At 37.8% G+C, this 21,699-nt stretch overlaps 1 protein-coding gene across 4 annotated transcripts in view; it reads left to right on the top strand.

Moving 5' to 3' along the window:
• The window catches only part of PATJ (PATJ crumbs cell polarity complex component), a 389,489-nt gene that overhangs the window by 26,893 nt on the left and 340,897 nt on the right, over positions 1–21,699 (top strand). For all 4 annotated transcript variants that reach the window (XM_061411765.1, XM_061411766.1, XM_061411764.1 and 1 more), the window contains exons 6-8: positions 6,760–6,955; positions 9,098–9,226; positions 18,500–18,718. In XM_061411765.1, coding sequence (XP_061267749.1) covers positions 6,760–6,955; positions 9,098–9,226; positions 18,500–18,718 — 544 coding nt within the window. The remainder of the gene's footprint in view (positions 1–6,759; positions 6,956–9,097; positions 9,227–18,499; positions 18,719–21,699) is intronic.

Raw genomic sequence — 21,699 nt, 5'->3', positions numbered from 1 at the left:
CAGCTATATATTTATTTTATAATATGCATTTATTTTCGTCTGGCTTCTTTTGTTCAACATTATGTTTGTGAAATTCATCAACATGGTTGATTGTAGCACTTCATTCATTTTCATTGTTGTATAGTATTCAACTATACAAATACACCGTGATGTATTCATCCATTACACTAAATTTTTTTTTTAATTTGTTTTTTATTGTGCTGGGTGTTTGTTACTGCATCTGGGCTTTCTCTAGTTGTGGCGAGCAGGGGCCGCTCTTCGTTGGGGTGCATGGACTTCTCATTGTGAGGGCTTCTCTTGTTGCAGAGCACGGGTTCTAGATCACACAGGCTCAGTAGTTGCGGTGTACAAGCTTAGTTGTCCTGACATGTGGGATTTTTCTAGACCAGGGATCGAACCTGTGTCCCTGCATCGGCAGATGGATTCTTAACCATTGGACCACAAGTGAAGTCCAGTTGTCAGTTATATTTGAGAAACAATCCTCTGTTTGGAGATTGGATATACATACTTCAGTTCAGTTCAGTTGCTCAGTCGTGTCCGACTCTCTGCGACCCCATGAATCGCAGCAGGCCAGGCCTCCCTGTCCATCACCAACTCCCGGACTTCACTCAGACTCACGTGCATCGAGTCAGTGATGCCATCCAGCCATCTCATCCTCAGTCGTCCCCTTCTCCTCCTGCCCCCAATCCCTCCCAGCATCAGAGTCTTAGGATAGTCATATAATTCATTGTCCAAGTTGGGACATTTTGGAGAGTTAGAGGCTGTGCCATTAATATGACACTGAGACAGGAAGTATAATTAGGACTATTCTGGCAAAGCTCGGCAATCAGGGTAAACTGGACTTAGAGTCACTTGACAGTGGCTTCTTTAAGGCTGTGAAGTCCCTTGATAAAAGCCTACTTAACTTTGATTGACTCAGATTTTCTTTTTAATTTTTTTTGACTTAAGAATCATTATTGGGATATAATTCATATAATGTAAACGTCACCATCTTGGGGTATATAATTCAGTGGTTTTAGTGTATTTTCAATGTTGTTGACCATTTTGTGGTGCATTCTTACATCTCAATTACTCTGTACTAATAGGTCTGTAAGTACAACATGAGGTGAGCACTTCAGAAAAGAAGAGTTTCATATTTGAGTGTGTAAAGACTTGTCACCACAGCTAAGTAGTCAGGGAGCTTCCCAGAAGCAATGGTGCTTAAGGGAAATTTGAGAGGCAACAGTGGAGTCTCCAGAGCGCAGAAGGTACCGGGGAGAGGAATAGATACTTCACCTGTAGCCCTGAGAAGAGGTGGAACACAGCTCATATCTTAGGAGTGTGTCTTGTGTTTATCTGATGTGGTAGCTTAGTGCAAGGCAGTGCAAAAAATTGCTAGAGAGAGGTAGAGGCCAGCCATGCAAGACCTTCTGGATCATTTTAAATGGTCTTTCTTTCTTCTGAGGATTCTCCACATAGAACTGTGTTATATTAGGAGCTTACTGAACATCCTTTGGCTCTTGAAGTCATGGAAATCCATTATTTCTGAATGTTGCAGTGGAGAGAAAAGAACTGGTCTCACCTCGAATGCAAAGTGTGAATTTATTTATATATATAGTATGAGAGAGTTAAATTATAAATAATAGTAGGAGTAAAGTGAGTTGAGCTTTAGAATGTATCAAAATAATATTTTCCAGAAGACTTCTGCAGTTTGTTTATTTTGGGTTAAGTTTATATTCCCTAGGCAGATACTGACTGGAAAGAAATGAGATGTCCTAGAAGTCTACTGGGTAGAGGAAAAGGTAGATTAAAATAGAATTGATTTCCAGAAAATAGAAAATTTTAGTGTGAGTAAATTAAGGACCAACGTATTGTAAAATGAGTTAATAATATATCAGGGTCAAAAAGATTCAAGAGTAACTTGTTCATTTGGGATTAATTAAGAAATTTCCCTTAATGAGTAAGCTGTGAGTAGGAATTTAGGTGAAGAAGTTAGACGAAGGAGGATGTGGGAGATGGGAAAATGGAAGGTGATTCCTGGATATTGTCCTGGAGTGGTCATATTTAAAAATAAATGTTCCTTAAAAAAAAAAAAAAAAGATTTCTTCAGGACTAGGGAGAAGTTCACAAGCAACATTTTCAATGTTAAAAAATATATATTTCAAAATTATGAAAATCATTATGAAAGTAATACATGGCTATAATATAAAATATAGAAATATATTAACTCCTCCTACCCACCAAAAAGCTCCTGGACTTTGACTACCCTGAGAAAACTGTAGGAAACGCATTGGAATGTTTTTTTGGGCTGCACCGTGTCACTTGCGTGATGTTAGTTTCCCAACTAGAAATTGAACCCAGGCCACAGCACTGAAAGTGCTGAGTCCTAACCACTGGACTGTCAAGAAATTCACTAGAATGTTTTCTTTTTCATAAAGACAAGGTCTTAAAGTATGTACAATTTTATATCATATTGTTGTTCTCTAATATAAACCTTTCCTAATATAATAAAAGGATATATATAAGCAACATTTTTAATGCAATGTGACCTATTTTAAGAGCCACCCACAATTTTGGCATCAAAAATGAAATAACTAGTTAGTTCCAAGGTGCTGCTGCTGCTGCTAAGTCACTTCAGTCGTGTCTGACTCTGTGCGACCCCATAGACGGCAGCCCATCAGGCTCCCCCGTCCCTGGGATTCTCCAGGAAAGAACACTGGAGTGGGTTGCCATTTCCTTCTCCAATGCAGAAAAGTGAAAAGTGAAAGTGAAGTCGCTCAGTCGTGTCTGACTCTTAGCGTGTCCGACTCTTAGCGACCCCTCGTACTGCAGCCTACCAGGCTCCTCCATCCATGGGATTTTCCAGGCAAGAGTACCAAAGGAGAGTATAAAACATCTCAGTCCCTCTTCTCAGGAAACTTAAAATCTAGTAGGGAAGGATGTAGCTAGCTCTGTGGACAGCTAACGTAGTAAAATGAATGCTTAATGAGTGATAAGCAAGTAGCTCAGAGCATCATGATAATGAGATGAGTGATGAAGAGACAGGAGACAGAAGCAAAGACACTTTGTTGCAACATGGAGGGTGGATTGAATTTGGCTGAGTGGAGTGGAAGGGCATTAGAGATAGAGAAAACCATTTACACAAAAGCAGAAAATACCAGACATGTTTAAGAGGAAAAGAGTAGATCAGGATAGTTAGAAAAGGGGTTTATATATAGAGAGAGGAAGCCAAGTTGGAAGAGTACTTTGGGGCCAAATGTAGTGGCCTTTGAATACCAGTCAAGTTTACACTGTGTCCTAGAGGTCAGGAGCTACTGAATTCTGGTCCTTGATGAAGTTTTGCTGAATCTGCTGCTGTGACCTGAGAAAAGCATAAGGGTGATATGAATTTTCATAATTCTAAATTTATGAATTATACTTCTCTGTTCTGAGATGATCCCTTCTCAGAGAGATTTTTACTTTTGAAGGTTAAAGAAGTTCTTTTATGAAACAGTCATGACAAAATTCTTTCCTTTGACGCTCCTTCCCTGGTGGCTCAGATGATAAAGCATCTGCCTATGATGCGGGAGACCCGGCTTCGATCCCTGGGTCGGGAAGATTCTCTGGAGAAGGAAATGGCAACTCACTCCAGTACTCTTGTCTGTGGATTGAGGAACCTGGTGGGCTACAGTCCATGGGGTTGCAAAGGGTTGGATACAACTGAGCGTCTTCGCTTCACTGGCCAACAACCATAGACAGTCATTATATACTTTTGAGATGAGAAATACCAGCACAGTTCAGTTCAGTTCAGTCTCTCAGTCGTGTCCAGCTCTTTGTGACCCTATGGACTGCGGCACGCCAGGCCTCCCTGTCCATCACCAACTCCTGGAGTTTACTCAAACTCATGTCCATTGAGTCAGTGATGCCGTCCAACCATCTAATCCTCTATAGTCCCCTTCTTTTCCCACCTTTCCCAGCATCAGGGTCTTTTCAAATGAGTCAGCTCTTCGCATCAGGTGGCCAATGTATTGGAGTTTCAGCTTCAACATCAGTCCTTCCAATGAATATTCAGGACTGATTTCCTTGAGGATTGACTGGTTGGATCTCCTTGCAGATTCAGCACAGGAGAGCCTAGAAAAATAAACCTTGAGGAATTTTGCAAGTCAGGCTTTAGGTATTAGATATGGATCTCAGTTGGATGGTTGACATTGAGAATAGAAAGGAGAGATGGGTGGATACAACAGAGATAAAGATAAGGAACTGTGGAAATAATGAAGAGGATGTGGGGTGTTTAGGAGATAATGAAGTCATATATTGTAAACCAGAGTAAATCCTACTCTTAGTATGTACTTTAAGAAGTTACAGAGTATGGTTTACAGTCAGACTCTTTAGATGAGATGCTAAACTCCCTTTAATTTCTTACATGTAAAATTTAACTAAAGTACTTTAAAAGGTGATTATAAAGACTAAAGTAGATAATGCCTGTAAAGAATTTAGCAGAGTTTCTGGCTCCTAATAAGTGCTCAAAAAATATTAACTATATTGAACATTTCTGGAGGACGGCATGGCAAGCCAGTCCAGTATTATTAGATACTTGAGTATTCAGGACTGATTTCCTTGAGGATTGACTGGTTTGAACTCTTTGCAGTCCAAGGGACTCTCAAGAGTCTTCTCCAACACCATAGTTCAAAAGCATCAATTCTTTGGTGCTCAGCTTTCTTTATAGTCCCACTCTCACATCCATACAAGACTACTGGAAAAACCATAGCTTTGACTAGACGGACCTTTGTTGGTAACCAGTACTCTTGCCTAGGAAATTCCATGGATGGAGGAGCCTGGTGGGCTACAGTCCATGGGGTCACAAAGAGTCAGACACGACTGAGTGACTTCACTTTCTTTGTTGGTAAAGTAATGTTTCTGCTTTTTAATATGCTGTCTAGGTTTGTCATAGCTTTTCTTCCAAGGAGCAAGTGTCTTTTAATTTCATGGCTGTGGTCAACATCTGCAGTAATTTTGGAGCCCAAGAAAATAAAGTCTCTCACTGTTTTCATTGTTTCCCCATCTATTTGCCATGAAGTGATGGGACTGGATGCCATGATCATAGTTTTCTAAATGCTGAGTTTTTAGCCAACTTTTTCACTCTCCTCTTTCATTTTCATCAAGAGGCTCTAGTTCTTCATTTTCTGCCATAAGGGTGGTGTCATCTGCATATCTGAGGTTATTAATATTTCTCCCAGCAATCTTGATTCCAGCTTGTGCTTCACCCAGCCCAGCATTTCGCATGATGTACTTTGCCTATAAGTTAAATAAGCAGGGTAACAATATACAGCTTTGACCTACTCCTTTCCCGATTTGGAACCAGTCTGTTGTTGATGTCCAGTTCTAACTATTGCTTCTTGACCTGCATACAGATTTCTCAGGGGGAAGGTCAGGTGGTCTGGTATTCCCATCTCTTGAAGAATTTTTCAGTTTGTTGAGACCCATACAGTCAAAGGCTTTAGCGTATTCAATAAAGGAGAAGTAGATGTTTTTCTGGAACTCTTTTGCTTTTTTGATGATCCAACGGATGTTGGTGATTTGATTTCTGGTTCTTCTGCCTTTTCTAAATCCAGCTTGAACATCTGGAAGTTCATGGTTCATTGGTTCATGTACCAAGCCTGGCTTGGAGAATTTTGAATATTACTTTGCTAGCGTGTGAGATGTGTACAATTGTGCGGTAGTTTGAACATTCTTGGACTTTGCCTTTTTTTGGGATTGGAATGAAAATTGACCTTTTCCAGTCCTGTGGCCTGGAATTTGGCTGAATTTTCCAAATTTGCTGGCATATTGAGTGCAGCACTTTCATAGCATCATCTTTTAGGATTTGAAATAGCTCAACTGGAATTCCATCATCTCCACTAGCTTTGTTTGTAGTGATGCCTCCTACATAGTCTACTGGAGAAGGGAATGGCAAACCACTTTAGTATTCTTGCTTTGAGGACATATGTATACCCATGGCTGATTCATGTTGATGTATGGCAGAAACCAATTAAAATAAATTAATTAAAAAATATTAACTATAATAGCACTTTTTTTCCTTAAGATTTTGCTTATTTCTTTTTTTAAAAATATCCTGTTTTCCTTGGTTAGCAGCTGGGGATTGGTGATGGGAAGGAGATAAGGTCTCAGATATAGATTTGGAAATAATCTCTCTTGCCTTTCAAGGAGAGTTTAGCTTCTATTGACAAATGTTGGAGAAGTAAGGGACAATGGAGATGGGGCGAATCTGCTAGAGTGGAGGTTATTGGTGACCATATAGCCCTATATTGGTACACGGAGAAGTCAGATTGGAAGGAGTTCAGGGGTACAGGGTGGTGCCGCAATGAGGACAATGCCTATACTTGCAAAACTTTAGCACTGGGGCCCTATACATTCTTTTTGCTTATTTTCCAGCCAAATGGCTTTTAAAATGGTGTGGTGTGTAGGGATGCACTACTTAATTGCTTAATTAGCTAATAAGTGCTTTGATGAAAAGCACTCTGAAGAGCTCTGTTACATTATGCAATTAAATATTTCAATAATTGTATTAAGTGAAGTAGTACCATAAGGTATAAACTACTTGAATAATACATCTTGAAAATCAGCCTATTTGGATGGGAGGGGAGTTTGGGGAAGAATAGATACATGTATGTGTATGGCTGAGTCACTTTGCTGTCCACCTGAAACTATTACAACATTGTTACTCGGCTGTACTCCAATATAAAACAGAAAGTTAGAAAATTCTGGCTGTTATATCACTTAATATTTTCTTCTATCATCAAGGGATCAAAGGTTAAGGGAAAATGATCAAATATTGGCTATTAATCACACGCCACTGGATCAGAACATTTCCCACCAGCAAGCAATTGCATTGTTACAAGAAACCACTGGATCTTTGCGTCTAATCGTGGCCAGGGAGCCAGTCCACACAAAAAGCAGCATTTCTACCAGCCTACCTGATGCAAATCTGCCTGACACAGTGAGTTGCAAATTTGGAAAAATCCTTAATTTTGAATCATACCTTTGTTTTTTAATAAGTGTAAAGATATTTAGAAGATGTCATTTTACTTGTCGTAGTTCAAGAAAGATTACATCTCCAAAGACAGCATTAGCATGTTAAACAGGATAGTTGATGAACAGTTTTTGTCGTGTTTTTCAGTGTCCTCTGATTCTCCTTGTTTAAGGTTTTTATTTAATGTAGGGGGTAATTTATAGTATTGGGTGTAATTTGTTTGGTAATAGAAAGAGTTCCTTGGTCATATAACCACTTAACTAATTAAGCTAGGAGTTTTTATTAGAGATTTACTATGAGTATCTTAAGATTTGGTTATTTGCTTTAAAAATATTATATTTATAAGTTGGATTTTTTATGGCTAGATTATGGATACTGCAAAATTACAGAATTTTTTTTTTTTTTTTACATGTAAGGATGTGTACTGAACAATTTAAAAGAATAAAAGTTTTAAAAAAAGAATAAAAGTTTATGTTCCTTTGGGAATCTTTAAACTTGCTTTGTAACATTTCACAGATTTTGACCTGCATCTTCAGAACACAATCTAATAAATCTTATTTTCTTATAACACTAAGTGCTGGCTGATTTATTTAATTTTCATTCATTAGGAAAAAGAAAAAATAGACTTTCTGGGTACAGTACAAGGTCACAACACTAATGTACAGACATTTTCCCTATTGTAATCAGTAATATTTATGCAACACAATTTACATAATAAGTGGAATGAACAAAGTGGGAAGTTGCTTAGCACAGTGGTTAAGAATAAGGAGTCCGGTATGAGGCTAAGGTGGGTTCAAGTCCAGCTCTTACTTCATAACTGAGTCTTACTGGACAAATGCTTTGAGTTCTCCATGCCTCAGTTTCATCATTTGTTGCTTGGAAGTAATAACAAAGTGTCTAGTTCATAGAGATGTCGTCTAGTTCACAGAGATGTTGTGAGGATTAAATGAAACTGCATTAAATGTGAGGCTTAAATGAGATTGCATATTAACTGCTGTCCCTAATTCAGGCATTTTTAGCAAACATTGTTGCTTTCTGGATACTAGATATTGTTCCAGGTGTGAATCTATTAGATATTCCTGATAACTCTGGTTATTTTTAACATTGTGTAATAACTTTCCAACTTAGTATAATAGAAAAACTAAGTATGTCCTAATGTCTTGAGGGGTAGACTTTTGCCCTGCAGGTGGATTATGTGGATTTAATGTATACTTCTGATGGAGCCTGCTGTTAGAGGAAAAATGCTTATGTCTTTTAGTCTGATTTGTATAATCCTTTGCCAATATCTTCAGTTGGGTCTACATTTCTTCTTCAGAGTCTCTTCAATCATTCTGGTCACTCTGTCCTTCTCACCATCTTATGCTTCACACTGCTGCCAGATTCTTTCTAAATCACTGTTTTGCTCCTGTTGTTTCCTCTTCTAAAACCTTCATTTATTCTCCTTATCTAAGCCTAGCTTTGTTCTTAAATTTCCCTTTTGCTTGAATGTATTTTTTCTTTGTAGAGCAATTAAAATGCTGCCTTTTCCTTGAAAGTGTTAGTCGCTCAGTCATGTCCAACTCCTTGCTACTCCATGGACTATAGCCTGTGAGGCTCCTCGGGCCATGGAATTCTCCAGGCAAGAATACTGGAGTGGGTTGCCTTTTTTCCTTGAAGTCTTTCATAATTTTTCATTGGATTTGACCTCTTGTCTCTATAGCCCTCCCATCTTTATAATATTTTATTATTCTCTTTTAATTCAGATAAACACGTGTTTATTGGTTCCTCCTAGGTGACTGGTACTGTGCTAGGTATCAGACATAGACAGGGGAATGAGGCAATGTGTTTCTGTCTGCTTGGAGCTATAGTGTCTTCTGATCCAATATTCTGTCTTATATTTTAATTGTTTATGTTTTAGTTTACCTCTCCACCAGATTATAAAATCCTTAAGAGGATCTCTGATCTTATAGAAATCATCTCTGCGTCACTAGAAAGTTGACTTGATTAATTACATGAATGAATATTAATTTTTTTTGGTGTATCTGTTACTCTAATAATTACTGTATTGGTAAGCAATGAATGTATGTGTTTTTACTAAAACTTTGGTTTTTGCTTGCTATTACTTTGTAGATTCGTTGGGGCCATATTGAAGATGTTGAGCTCATTAATGATGGCTCTGGATTAGGTTTTGGAATCGTTGGGGGAAAATCAAGTGGTGTCGTTGTAAGAACTATAGTTCCTGGAGGATTAGCAGATCGAGTAAGTTGACCTTCTTTGATTTCATTTTGGTTTTAGACAATTTAAATTGTATGGCTTAAAATGTAAATATGTAACATGGGTTACTAGAATTATGATTCTGTGACCAGAACTTAAGGATAGCTAAAAATGTTTTTTTCTGTAAGTGTTAATGTGTACTCACTCTGCTTTATTTTAAAAAGCTCCTAAATCAACATTTTTAGGTGTGTCTGTCTGGGTTTTTTTTTGCCCTGTGATTGACAGTCATCTTGACTCGATCAAAAGACAATATTTTTTATTGAAAGGAATCATTAATGGGTATTGCATTCTGAGTATCTATTTTATTTTCTCCCTGTGTATCTCTCAAGGGTGTAAATGTTAAGATCAGATAGTACAATGATTACAAAATTTTATCCCAATATTGCATGAGATAAATTTCACTAGAATTATAATTTTTTGATATTATAAATAAAAATACTACCCTTCATGATTTAGCAGTGTTTAAGCTGAAAGTGGGCCATTATAAAATTTATCAACTATTTCTGCTTAGTTTTACATTGAAGAAAATGTTAAGTACTGCATTGAATTTTTAAAAAGCACTTTAGAAATCTGAAGCTACTTAATAGTGAGTTCATGTTACGTAGACTGTCCATGACAGTCAGTATGACGTATAAATTGTATGGGTTCACGTCTTTGTTGTTGCCGTTTAGTTGCTAAGTTGTGTCTGACTCTTTTGCGACCCTGTGAACTGGAGCCTGCCAGGCTCCTCTGTCCATAGGATTTATGTCCAGTACATGGACATTTATTCCTTCATTAAAGTATTAATAAAAACATATAAACATAAAAGTATCAATAAATGTGAACATACAGAGTATTAGTAAAAAACATATAAAGTAACAATAAAAATGAACTTCCTGTGCACGTATAACTTTGAGGCAAACTTCTCAGCTCCCTATTTCTAGTCAAGATTGTTTCTCCTTATACAAACTGTGGAGCTACTAATATTCCTATTATTCTTTCAGCAGCTAAGTTTGTTTATTTAGCATAATGGCTTTCAGAGTTTTGTCTGTGGGCCCTGAGGGTCCCTGATTTCTTGCAGGGGGTTTATAACATCAAAATGACTTACATAGTAATACTAAGATGCATTAGCCTTTTCACCATGTTGACATTTGCACTGATGATGAACAAGCAGTAGTAGACTAGGCCAGCCGTTGCCTTTGTATGTATTTCAGCAATGGCACCGAGCTGTACTAGGAGTCATTGCTTTCTTCTTTACCATGTGCTTGCAACAACAACAAAAATGGCAGTTTCACTTTAAAAAGTGCAATAAAAACTAATCTAAGTAAAGTTTGACCTTTAAATGCATGTCTTTGTAATATTATGTTGCAGAATGGAGTATGGCATATAGCACTTCTGCCATATACTAAAGTACCTACGGTGGTTGTCTTGAGGAAAAACATTTGTGAGACAAAGTGGCCACTTTTTAATATGGAACAGCATTTTAATTTTTAAAATTTACTCGAGTTTTTAGTTTTTTGCCTTTATTCACAAAACTTTTTGAGATTTGATTTTTTTGAGATACATTATTTTAGTTTTAGGTGTACAGAATAATGATGTGATACTTCTGTATATTATCACCACACTGAGTCTAGTTAACATCCATTACCACATAGTTACAATTTTTTTTCTTGTGAAAAGACCTTTTAAGATCTACTCTCTTAACAGCTTTCAGGTATACAGTACAGTATTTTTACCCATAGTTACCATGCTGCGGTTTACATCCCTATGGTTTACTTATTTTATAGCTGAAATTTTGTTTTTTTGACCTTCTTCATCCATTTTGCCCACCTTGCACCCTGCCTCACCAGCAGCTGCCAATCTAGAATGTTATTTTTATTTTTGAAAGAATAACTGATAGAAAAATTATTATTCAGGCTTAGCTCTCTGGTAGACGTTTCCTTGAAATGAATGATGTAAGCCTGTTACTTAAAGGAAAATAGCTAACAGCATTTGTTACTGATGATAATTTGAATTTTCAAGCAGAAATTAGAATTTTGGAAAATATTCCTCTGATTAGATTCTTAGTGATATTTAGTTCAGCTCAGTTCAGCCACTCAGTTGTGCTCGACTCTTTGCAACCCCATGAACCTTAGCATGCCAGGCCTCCCTGTCCATCACCAACTCCCGGAGTCCACCCAAACCCATGTCCATTGTGTTGGTGATGCCATCAAACCATCTTATCCTCTGTCGTCCCCTTCTCCTCCTGCCCTCAATCTTTCCCAGCATCAGGGTCTTTTCAAATGAGTCAGCTCTCTGCATCTGGTGGCCAAAGTATTGGAGTTTCAGCTTCAACATCAGTCCCTCCAGTGAACACCCAGGACTAATCTCCTTTAGGATGGACTGGTTGGATCTCCTTGCAGTCCAAGGGACTCTCAAGAGTCTTCTCCAACACCAGGGTTCAAAAGCATCAATTCTTTGGTGCTCAGCTTTCTTTATAGTCCAACTCTCACATCCATACATGACCACTGGGAAAACCATAGCCTTGACTAGATGGACGTTTGTTGCCAAAGTAATGTCTCTGCTTTTTAATATGCTGTCTAGGTTGGTCATAACTTTCCTTCCAAGGAGCAAGCGTCTTGTAATTTCATGGCTGCAATCACTATCTGCAGTGATTTTGGAGCCCAGAAAATTAAAGTCAGCCACTGTTTCCACTGTTTCCCCATCTATTTCCCATGAAGTGATGGGACCGGATGCCATGATCTTCGTTTTCTGAATGTTGAGCTTTAAGCCAACTTTTCCACTCTCCTCTTTCACTTTCATCAAGAGGCTTTTTAGTTCTTCTTCACTTTCTGCCATTAGGGTGGTGTCATCTGCATATCTGAGGTTATTGATATTTCTCCCAGCAATCTTGATTCTAGCTTGTGCTTCCTCTAGCCCAGCATTTCTCATAATGTACTCTGCATATCAGTTAAATAAGCAGGGTGATAATATACAGCCTTGATGTGCTCCTTTTCCTATTTGGAACCAGTCTGTTGTTCCATGTCCAGTTCTAACTGTTGCTTCCTGACCTGTATACAGGTTTCTCAAGAGGCAGGTCAGGTGGTCTGGTATTCCCATCTCTTTCAGAATTGTCCACAGTTTCTTGTGATCCACACAGTCAAAGGCTTTGGCAGAGTCAATAAAGCAGAAATAGATGTTTTTCTGGAACTCTCTTGCTTGTTCCATGATCCAGCAGATGTTGGCAATTTGGTCTCTGGTTCCTCTGCCTTTCCTAAAACCAACTTGAACATCTGGAAGTTCACGGTTCACATATTGCTGAAGCCTGGCTTGGAGAATTTTGAGCATTACTTTACTAGTGTGTGAGATGAGTGCAATTGTGCAGTAGTTTGAGCATTCTTTGGCATTTCCTTTCTTTGGGATTGGAATGAAAACTGACCTTTTCCAGTCCTGTGGCCACTGCTGAGTTTTCCAAATTTGTTGACATATTGAGTGCAGCACTTTTCACAGCATCATCTTTTAGGATTTGAAATAGCTCAACTGGAATTCCATTGTCTCCACTAACTTTGTTCGTAGTGATGCTTCCTAAGGCCCACTTGACTTCACATTCCAGGATGTCTGGCTCTAGGTGAGTGATCACACCATTGTGATTATCTGGGTCATGAAGATCTTTTTTGTATAGTTCTTCTGTGTATTCTTGCCACCTCTTCTTAATATCTTCTGCTTCTGTTAGGTCCATACCATTTCTGTCCTTTATTGAGCCCATCTTTGCATGAAACGTTTCTTTGGTATCTCTAATTTTCTTGAATAGATCTTAATGATATTAATAAGTATGATTTTTTAATATTAAATAATGTATTGATCATATGTCAGTATTTAGAAAATCTGCGTAGCTATGAGTCATTTTTTCCCAAAGATCAGTGTATAGAATGCCAAAATAATATATAGGTAAAAAAATCCATTCATAATTCAAGATTGATGAATAGATTTTAATTAAATGTTATCTGAAAACTTGTTGATATTTCAGATTCCACATTGCAACTAATTTTTAAGAAATCATCACTTGTCAAGTTTTGGTGTGTTATCAAAGAATTAGGCTGAAAGAGCTATGGGAATACTCTCCCATTTTCCAAATATATATCTGATGAAGGCCAGAGTTTCTTTGTATACGTCAACCACAGCAACACATGGCAACACACTGAATGCTGAAGCAAATATGAAAATTTAGCTGTCTTCTTTTAAGCCAGATACTAAGGAGATTTTTAACAATTTAAGAATGCTGTTCTTAAAAAAAAAAAGAATGTTGTTCTTCTCGCAATTTTTTGTTTGTTTTAGAAAATAGATTTTTTTTATATAATTGGGCACCAGAGTTTAACCAAGATGACACACAAAGTGTAACCATTGTACCATCTGTCACTACAGTCAAGATAAGGAACATATTCATCACCCACAAAGATCTATGCCCTTTTGTAGTCCCTATTCCTTCATCCTCAATTATTTTTGAGTATAAAGGAGATCAAGAAGGTTGAGAATGGTCATTTTATGGGTGTTCAAAACATATCTGTGGCACGAAACAAATAATAATCTTTAAGAGTTTTGTTTTTTTTTTTGAAAAATTTAGCAACTTAGAAAGAGATGAAATATCGTGGAATATTTTGGCATCTTTTCCCACTCAACCCCCCTCCTTTCAGTTCAGTTCAGTTCAGTTCAGTTGCTCAGTCGTATCTGACTCTGAGACCCCATGGACTGCAGCACGCCAGGCTTCCCTGTCCATCATCAGCTCCTGGAGCTTACTCAAACTTATGTCCATTGAGTTAGTGATGCCATTCCAACCATCTCATCCCCTGTTGTCCCCCTGCTTTAGCAATTTTAATAGACTTATTTGCTACAGTAGCATTTTTCAAGATGCAAAGTGGTTGTTATTAAAGAACAAAGGGTCAAAGAAATTTAGAAAGTACCAAGTTAAACAAAATCAAGTAGATTTCTTTACTGTAAGAATTATAAGCTATTAAATACTGATGTACATTATGAATTTTCACAAGGAGAATGTGATATGCAGATTTTCCATTGGTGGCACTGTTAATAAAAGCCCAGGTCTGATTTTCACCCTTTCCTGGAAGGGATTGTCGCTGTTTCAGGTCTTCAGAATGGGGTGGTCATGTGCCCATCAGAGTCATAATGTAGAAGTGAGTTTTTATGCTAGACTTTGTTATCTGCCTAATATACAGTATTCTTGTATAATTCTTAAAACAGTCATAAATTTTATTACCAAATTATAGATATGGAAACTTAAGAAATTGCCCAAAGCTACACAACTTAAAAATGGCAGAGTCAGAATTGAGCCCACATGTGGCAGATTAACTGTTTAAATCTACTTATTCAGAGTCGATCCCAGTGTTTTCATTTTCTTGTGTACACCCGTCCAGGGTTGGTCACGCCTTTCAGGGAATTGCCAGCTCTAACAGTAATATTGCTGTTGGCTTTCTTATATAAGGAATATGTGCTGTGCTGTTTTAGTCCCTCGGTCATGTCCAACTCTATGGGACCCCATGGACTGTAGCCCACCAGGCTCCTCTGTCCATGAGGATTCTCTAGGCAAGGGAGTGGGTTACCATGCCCTTTCAAGGGGATCTTCCCAATCCAGGGATCGAATCTGGACCTCCCGCATTGCAGGCAGATTCTTTACTGTCTGAATCACCAGGGAAGTCCCAGAATATTGGAGTGGGCAGCCTATCCTTCTCCCGGGGATCTTCCTGACCCAGGAATCAAATCAGGGTCTTCTGCACTGCAGGCAGATTCTTACCAGCTGAAGTACCAGGGAAGCCCATGGTGAGACCTAAATATAGAGGACAGAGCAGTATTCTCTTTCCTCTCCTCCTCATCCCAGCTAAATGGCAGATCAAATCTCTTCAACTAACTCTGTGTTTTGTTGCTAAATCTTTAGAGTTGTTGCTTATGTAGCCTGATTATGGCTTTAAAATTATTAAAGGGAACATTGTTTTTCATTAAAATGTACTCATACTTTTGACTATTAATACTCACTGTTGACTATGGCAATCTTCATGGTAAGGGAGTATGAATGTCTTAGGTCCTTAGTTAGATGTGGCTGAGATTGATCGTAAAGTGATACTTACATTCTGCTAAAGGGATTAATTAATACTAAATACTTTCTTTAAAGACTATAAACTTGTGTAACAGAAAGTTAGAAAAGCAAGTCAGTGTTTCTTATTTTAAAAAGTTCATAAAATGGCCCCTTGTCTTTCCTTTTGTGTACATATCAGTCAGTATGGGGTAGAGTTGGGGGTTATGACAAAGAAAACCTGAGTCTACAGAAGTATCAGAAATGGATGCATCTGAGAATGCTGTAAGCAAGACACTAGGCTAAAGCTTTTGACATGTAGTATTGAGTTTAGTGCTTACAACTCAACGAGAGGGGAATTTATCCCCATCTTGCTTAAAGAAGGATCTGAGATTTATGTAGGATCAGTAACTGATCTGTGGCCCTACACCTTGACCAAAGTAGTGCTAGGATAAACTTGGATGTGTCTGACTCCAATGCCTTTACTTGTCATTTTACTGTTTACTGCCTCTAATGTTGTAAATGAAATGAAAAAATACTGATTTATATGACTTTTTTAGAAATGTTCATTGGTACATAGTTACAGTGAGGTGCTTCCTTGGTGGCTCATTGATAAAGAACTTGCCAGTACAGAAGTGAGTTTGATCTTTGGGTCAAAAAGATTCCCTGGAGAAGGAAATGGCAATCCACTCCAGTACTCTTACGTGGGAAATCCCATCGACAGAGGAGCCTGACAGGCTGCAGTTCATGGTGGGGTCTCGAGTCAGACAGGGCTTATTGACTAAACAAGAACAACAACAAGTTACAATGAGCAATCAGTGGATGTTATTAGGGTCAATTCCATGGATAGGGAAATTATTTGATATTGTCCCAAGGTACTCTCCAAAATTCACAGTACCTGAAATATACATCTTTTGAGAATTCTGTTCAGCTATTTCAGAAATTTTCCGCAGTTAGAAGTGTTTTTTTTTTTAATTGGTATAGGCAGTGTAAAACTTCTTTGTTTTGTAGAAATCTCTTTCATGTGCTGTGGAGAAATTCTAGGGACATCAAATATATTGAGTTACCCTGTTTTCTCCCAAAGGTGACTTGTAGAGCACAACCTATTTAAAAGTTGTCATGAATTATTGACTTTTTGGTATCAGGCAATTATGAGTCATGTTATAATAGCTATCCATAATGGGACCAGCCAAGGATTAGAGAGTGGGCGTGAACTATTGAGGAAAGTGAGGAATTTTCTTTCTAGAATAATCAAGCATTCCCTGGTGGCTCAGATGGTAAAGAATAATCAAGGCCCAGCTTGAGGCCCCTGAACAGTTGGTTATTCCCAGTAATTTTGCTTTATGTCTATAAACTGGTATTTTCCCTATCCTTCAAAATTATCGGTGAGGGCTCTGGAAATTTGAGTAGCAAAGGGTGGACGTACTTATTTTGGTTTGGCCAAAATTTTCATTTGGTTAGTGAATATGTTCAGTAAAATTCTTCGTGAAAATGAAAATGTCTTTTATTTTTACTTAAAACAGTGTAAACTTTTTGGCCATCCAATACTTAGTGCCTTCCTTTAATTCCTTAAGGGAAAGAGCATTTATTTTATGAAGTCATTATATTCTCAGAGAAGGCGATGGCACCCCACTCCAGGACTCTTGTCTGGAAAATCCCATGGACGGCGGAGCCTGGTAGGCTGCATGCCATGGGGTCGCACAGAGTCGGACATGACTGAAGCAACTTAGCGGGAGCAGCAGCAGCAGCATTATTTTCTGTCAAGGACATGTTGCCTTTTAATTAAAGACCAATAATAGAAATAGCTTGGAATCAAAAGTGGTAATAATTTCATTTTCTGAATTGGGTAGGTATTTAGTGTTATTTTTTAATTTTCAGAGAAACATTTATTTCTTTTGTAGCTCAGACCTAAAATCCTTTAGATTTTCAAATAGTTTTTGAATTGAAATTATCATGTATAACAACCTAGCAGAGAACTTACAATACAGAGTAATAAATATTTTTTAAACCCATAAATGCTATGGATTATGCTAATTCAGCATGGACATGCTAACTTGAATTAAAGTATTTTTTTCTTTAAAAAAAAAACTATATAAATGATACTGTGTTTTCTCTGTAACAGTGTATTACCCCTTCCTCAGCTATTTTAATTTTTTGCCTTTCATACTACCTTTGCCCTTAGGCATAATGTTTTCTTTCTTTTGAAAGAATCTGTGCATTAATAAACTTTTATATTTGAACGTATGATTAGCATGCTATGACTTTGAATTTTGGCATAGCTATTTATTGGCTATCATTGATTTATGATTTCTGTTAAAGAACAAAAAGGACTTTATACCTTTTAGTTTCCTTCTACAATAGACAGGCTATGAAAGGAGAATGTTAATCAGAAAGTATCAGTAATATGCAGTATTTGGGGCCGCCGGACTTTAAAAGTTAGCTGTCATTTTGGTGTCTTTCCTATCAATCTGATTATGATTGTTTTTGCACTTGTGAATTCTGTATAGCACCTGTTTTTCTGAAAGAAGAAAATGTTTGACTTTTGGTGACAGGTGCAAATTATCTGCATCATTTTAAATTGAGTTGAGGTAAAATAGGGAAAAAAATAATGCTTAGGAAATGACTAAATATGTACTTAGCATGAAATGTCCTTTGTCCAAGTCAAGTATGCAAATACTTATCTCCATATTCTTTATTCTGTGTTCAGGGCATAATTTTGTTCAAGAATCATTTATTCACAGAAGCATCTTACCCTTATTTTTCATGAGTACTGACTGTCAAGTAGTTGGTTATTTTATTTCATGTTTGTTGCATTGGTAAAAATAGAATATCAAATTATCAATGCTTAAAGTAGAAATCCAGCAATTAGTTTTTTCTTCTTCCATAATAATTTCCTCCTTGCACCTATTCCTTTTCTCTAAGTCTTTCCAAATGTTTCTGAATTGAATTGCCTTTCTGTTTCACAACTTCTGTTTGCTTGCAGTAGCTTCTAGTGCCTTCTGCAGAATTCACAGTAAAGCATATAGTTTTCTCCTCATTATTTTGATCTAACACCTTCTTTCATACAGGTTTCTACAAAACTGGGGAAAAGGAAGGATGGGGAATAGACTTTAGTTTTAAGGCCTCTTTTCTTTCTCCTGCTGATGAATTGTTATTAATGAGTGAAATTAGATCAATGATTTCTCAGAATAGTTTTGTTTTTCTGTTTTCTTGGATTAAAGGATGGAAGACTGAAAACAGGGGATCACATCTTGAAGATTGGTGGCACAAATGTGCAGGGAATGACCAGTGAGCAAGTTGCGCAAGTGCTAAGGAACTGTGGGAATTCTGTCAGGATGCTTGTTGCAAGAGACCCAGTTGGTGAAATTTCCATAACCCCTCCTACTCCTGCAGCCTTGCCTGTTGCTTTGCCTGCTGTGGCCAATAGGAGCCCTAGTTCTGTGAGTATACAAATTATTCTTTCATCATAGATTCAGTAGTGGGTGTGATACATTGCCGGATTAGAAATGCTTTCAGTTCCAAGTGCTGTGTGGATGTGGGTCATGTCTCAGTGCTCAACAATGAAGCAGAGGAGAGCCCAACTTGGAAATACTAGACAAGTTTGATTTTCTTCTTTGTCATTTCTCAGGGTTAAGGTTTCAACTTCCCTGAGCCTCTACTACTCATCTGTAAATTGGAGACTATAATACCTGCCATTCCTATTTCATTAGATTGGTGAAGAAATATCCAGGTAGTGGAGGGGAAATTTTAAATACTGGTCAATGTATGAGTATTATCATTGATAAGACCAAACTGGCCAAAGGCGATAGACACTAGTAATAATAATATCCTGACTGCTAACAATTGTTATAGTTATATAATAATCATTATTATTAACCATTCTCAAGCACCTAGATTTATCCAAGTCATCTGAATTCTTTGGAAGAATTCTGCAAGATAGGTCTTATCCATTCAATAGATGAGGAGATGGGAGTCCAGATAACTTATTAAAGGTCATATAGGTAGTAAGTTGCAAACTGGGGTTTGAATTTTTGGTCCCTTTTAAGCTCTTTGTTTGTTTGTTTTTTCCTTCCAGTCTTACTGAGATATAATTGACATATAGCACTTTATAAGTTTAAGGTGTACAGCATAGTGATTTAATTTATATACATCGTGAAGTAATCATCACACAGTAAGTTTAGTGAACATCCATTATCTCTATCTGTATAGGTACACAATTAAAAAAGTAGAAAAAATTTTTTCTTGTGATGAGAACTCAGGATTTACTCTCAACTTTTATATATAATATATGATGCTAATTATACTTATTATGTTGTACCTTACATCCCTAGTACTTATTTATCTTAAAACTGAGAATTTGTAGCTTTTGAACACCTTAATTTGGCCCCCTCACCCTTCAATTCCAAGCTCTTTCCAACCATATCACAGGCTCTGAATCAGGAGATAATGAGGTGAAAGGAAATAAATAGTTTTTAAAAGGAGGAGCCAGGAAGAAGAGGAAAGAAAAGAGAAGTGATTATGGCAGAAGAGGGTGGAAAGCCACCTCTCATATTCATTTGAGGAACCATTTGCTGTCTTCTGGAAAGGCTTTCCCTAATGGGAACCACAGGAGAAGAAGTTTTCTGTCAGAGATATTAGAATCTGTCAGAGGTAATAGAATTAGATATATAATTCTAATATCTCTGACAGATATTCTTCTTTTGATTTCTTCTCCAAACTTGTTAGAACCATTTTCTTTTTCCTCCATTATTTTGGATCTCTGAAGACTTCTACTTTGTAATGAGGGACCAATGTAGCTGTGTGGTCAGTGAGAATTTGATGCAATCAGTTATTTACTTTTTATTGTTAAAGGTTCGAATTGAAAGCAAGGTGTTATGTTTTTAGACACCTTGAAGTTCAAGCTGGTTTTAGAAAAGGCAGAGGAACCAGAGATCCAATTGCCAGCATCCGTTGGATCATTGAAAACGCAAGAGAGTTCCAGAAAAACATCCATTTCTGCATTATTGACTATGCCAAAGCCTTTGACTGTGTGGATCACCACAAATTGTGGAAAATTCTTAAACAGATGGGAATACCTGACCTGCCTCTTGAGAAATCTATATACAGGTCAGGAAGCAACAGTTAGAACTAGACGTGGAACAACAGACTGTTTCCAGATCGGGAAAGGAGTAGGTCAAGGCTGTATATTGTCACCGTGCTTATTTAACTTATATGCAGAGTACATCTGGAGAAGGCAATGGCAGTTCACTCCAGTATTCTTGCCTGGAAAATCCCATGGATGGAGGAGCTTGGTAGGCTGCAGTCCATGGGGTCACTAGGAGTCGGACATGACAGAGCGACTTAACTTTCACTTTTCACTTTCATGCATTGGAGAAGGAAATGGCAACCCACTCCAATATTCTTGCCTGGAGAATCCCAGGGACGGGGGAGCCTGGTGGGCTGCCGTCTATGGGGTCCCACAGAGTTGGACACGACTGAAGTGACTTAGCAGCAGCAGCAGCGGCAGCAGAGTATATCATGCGAAATGCTCGGCTGGATGAAGCACAAGCTGGAATCAAGATTGCCAGGAGAAATATCAATAACCTCAGATATGCAAATGATACCACCCTTATGGCAGAAAGTGAAGAGGAACTAAAGAGCTTCTTGATGAAAGTGAAAGTGGAGAGTGAAAAAGTTGCCTTAAAGCTCAACATTCAGAAAACTAAGATCATGACATCTGGTCCCATCACTTCTTGGCAAATAGATGGGGAAACAGTGGCTGACTTTATTTTTTTGGGCTCCAAAATCACTGCAGATGGTGACTGCAGCCATGAAATTAAAAGACGCTTACTCTTTGGAAGAAAAGTTATGACCAACCTAGATAGCATATTCAAAAGCAGAGACATTACTTTGCCAACAAAGGTCCGTCTAGTCAAGGCTATGGTTTTTCCAGTAGTCATGTATGGATGTGAGAGTTGGACTATAAAGAAAGCTGAGTGCCAAAGAATTGATGCTTTTGAACTGTGGTGTTGGAGAAGACTCTTGAGAGTCCCTTGGCTGCAAGGATATCCAACCAGTCCATCCTAAAGGAGATTAGTCCTGAATATTCATTGGAGGGACTGATGTTGAAGCTGAAACTCCAATACTTTGGCCACCTGATGTGAAGAACTGACTCATTGGAAAAGACCCTGATGCTAGGAAAGATTGAAGGCGGGAGGAGAAGGGGACAACAAAGGATGAGGTGGCTGGATGTCATCACCGACCAATGAACATGAGCTTGAGTGAACTCCAGGAGTTGGTGATGGACAGGGAGGCCAGTTGTGTTGCAGTCCATGGGGTCACAAAGAGTTGGACACCATTGAGTGAATGAACTGAACTGAACTGCTTTTTTACAGAAAAAAAATTTTTTTTTTTACAGAAAATTTTTAATTAGAAGACAAAT

The sequence above is a fragment of the Bos javanicus genome, chromosome 3 (assembly GCF_032452875.1).
Source record: "Bos javanicus breed banteng chromosome 3, ARS-OSU_banteng_1.0, whole genome shotgun sequence".
NCBI lineage: Eukaryota > Metazoa > Chordata > Mammalia > Artiodactyla > Bovidae > Bos > Bos javanicus.
This window is presented reverse-complemented; position numbering and strand designations above follow the sequence as displayed.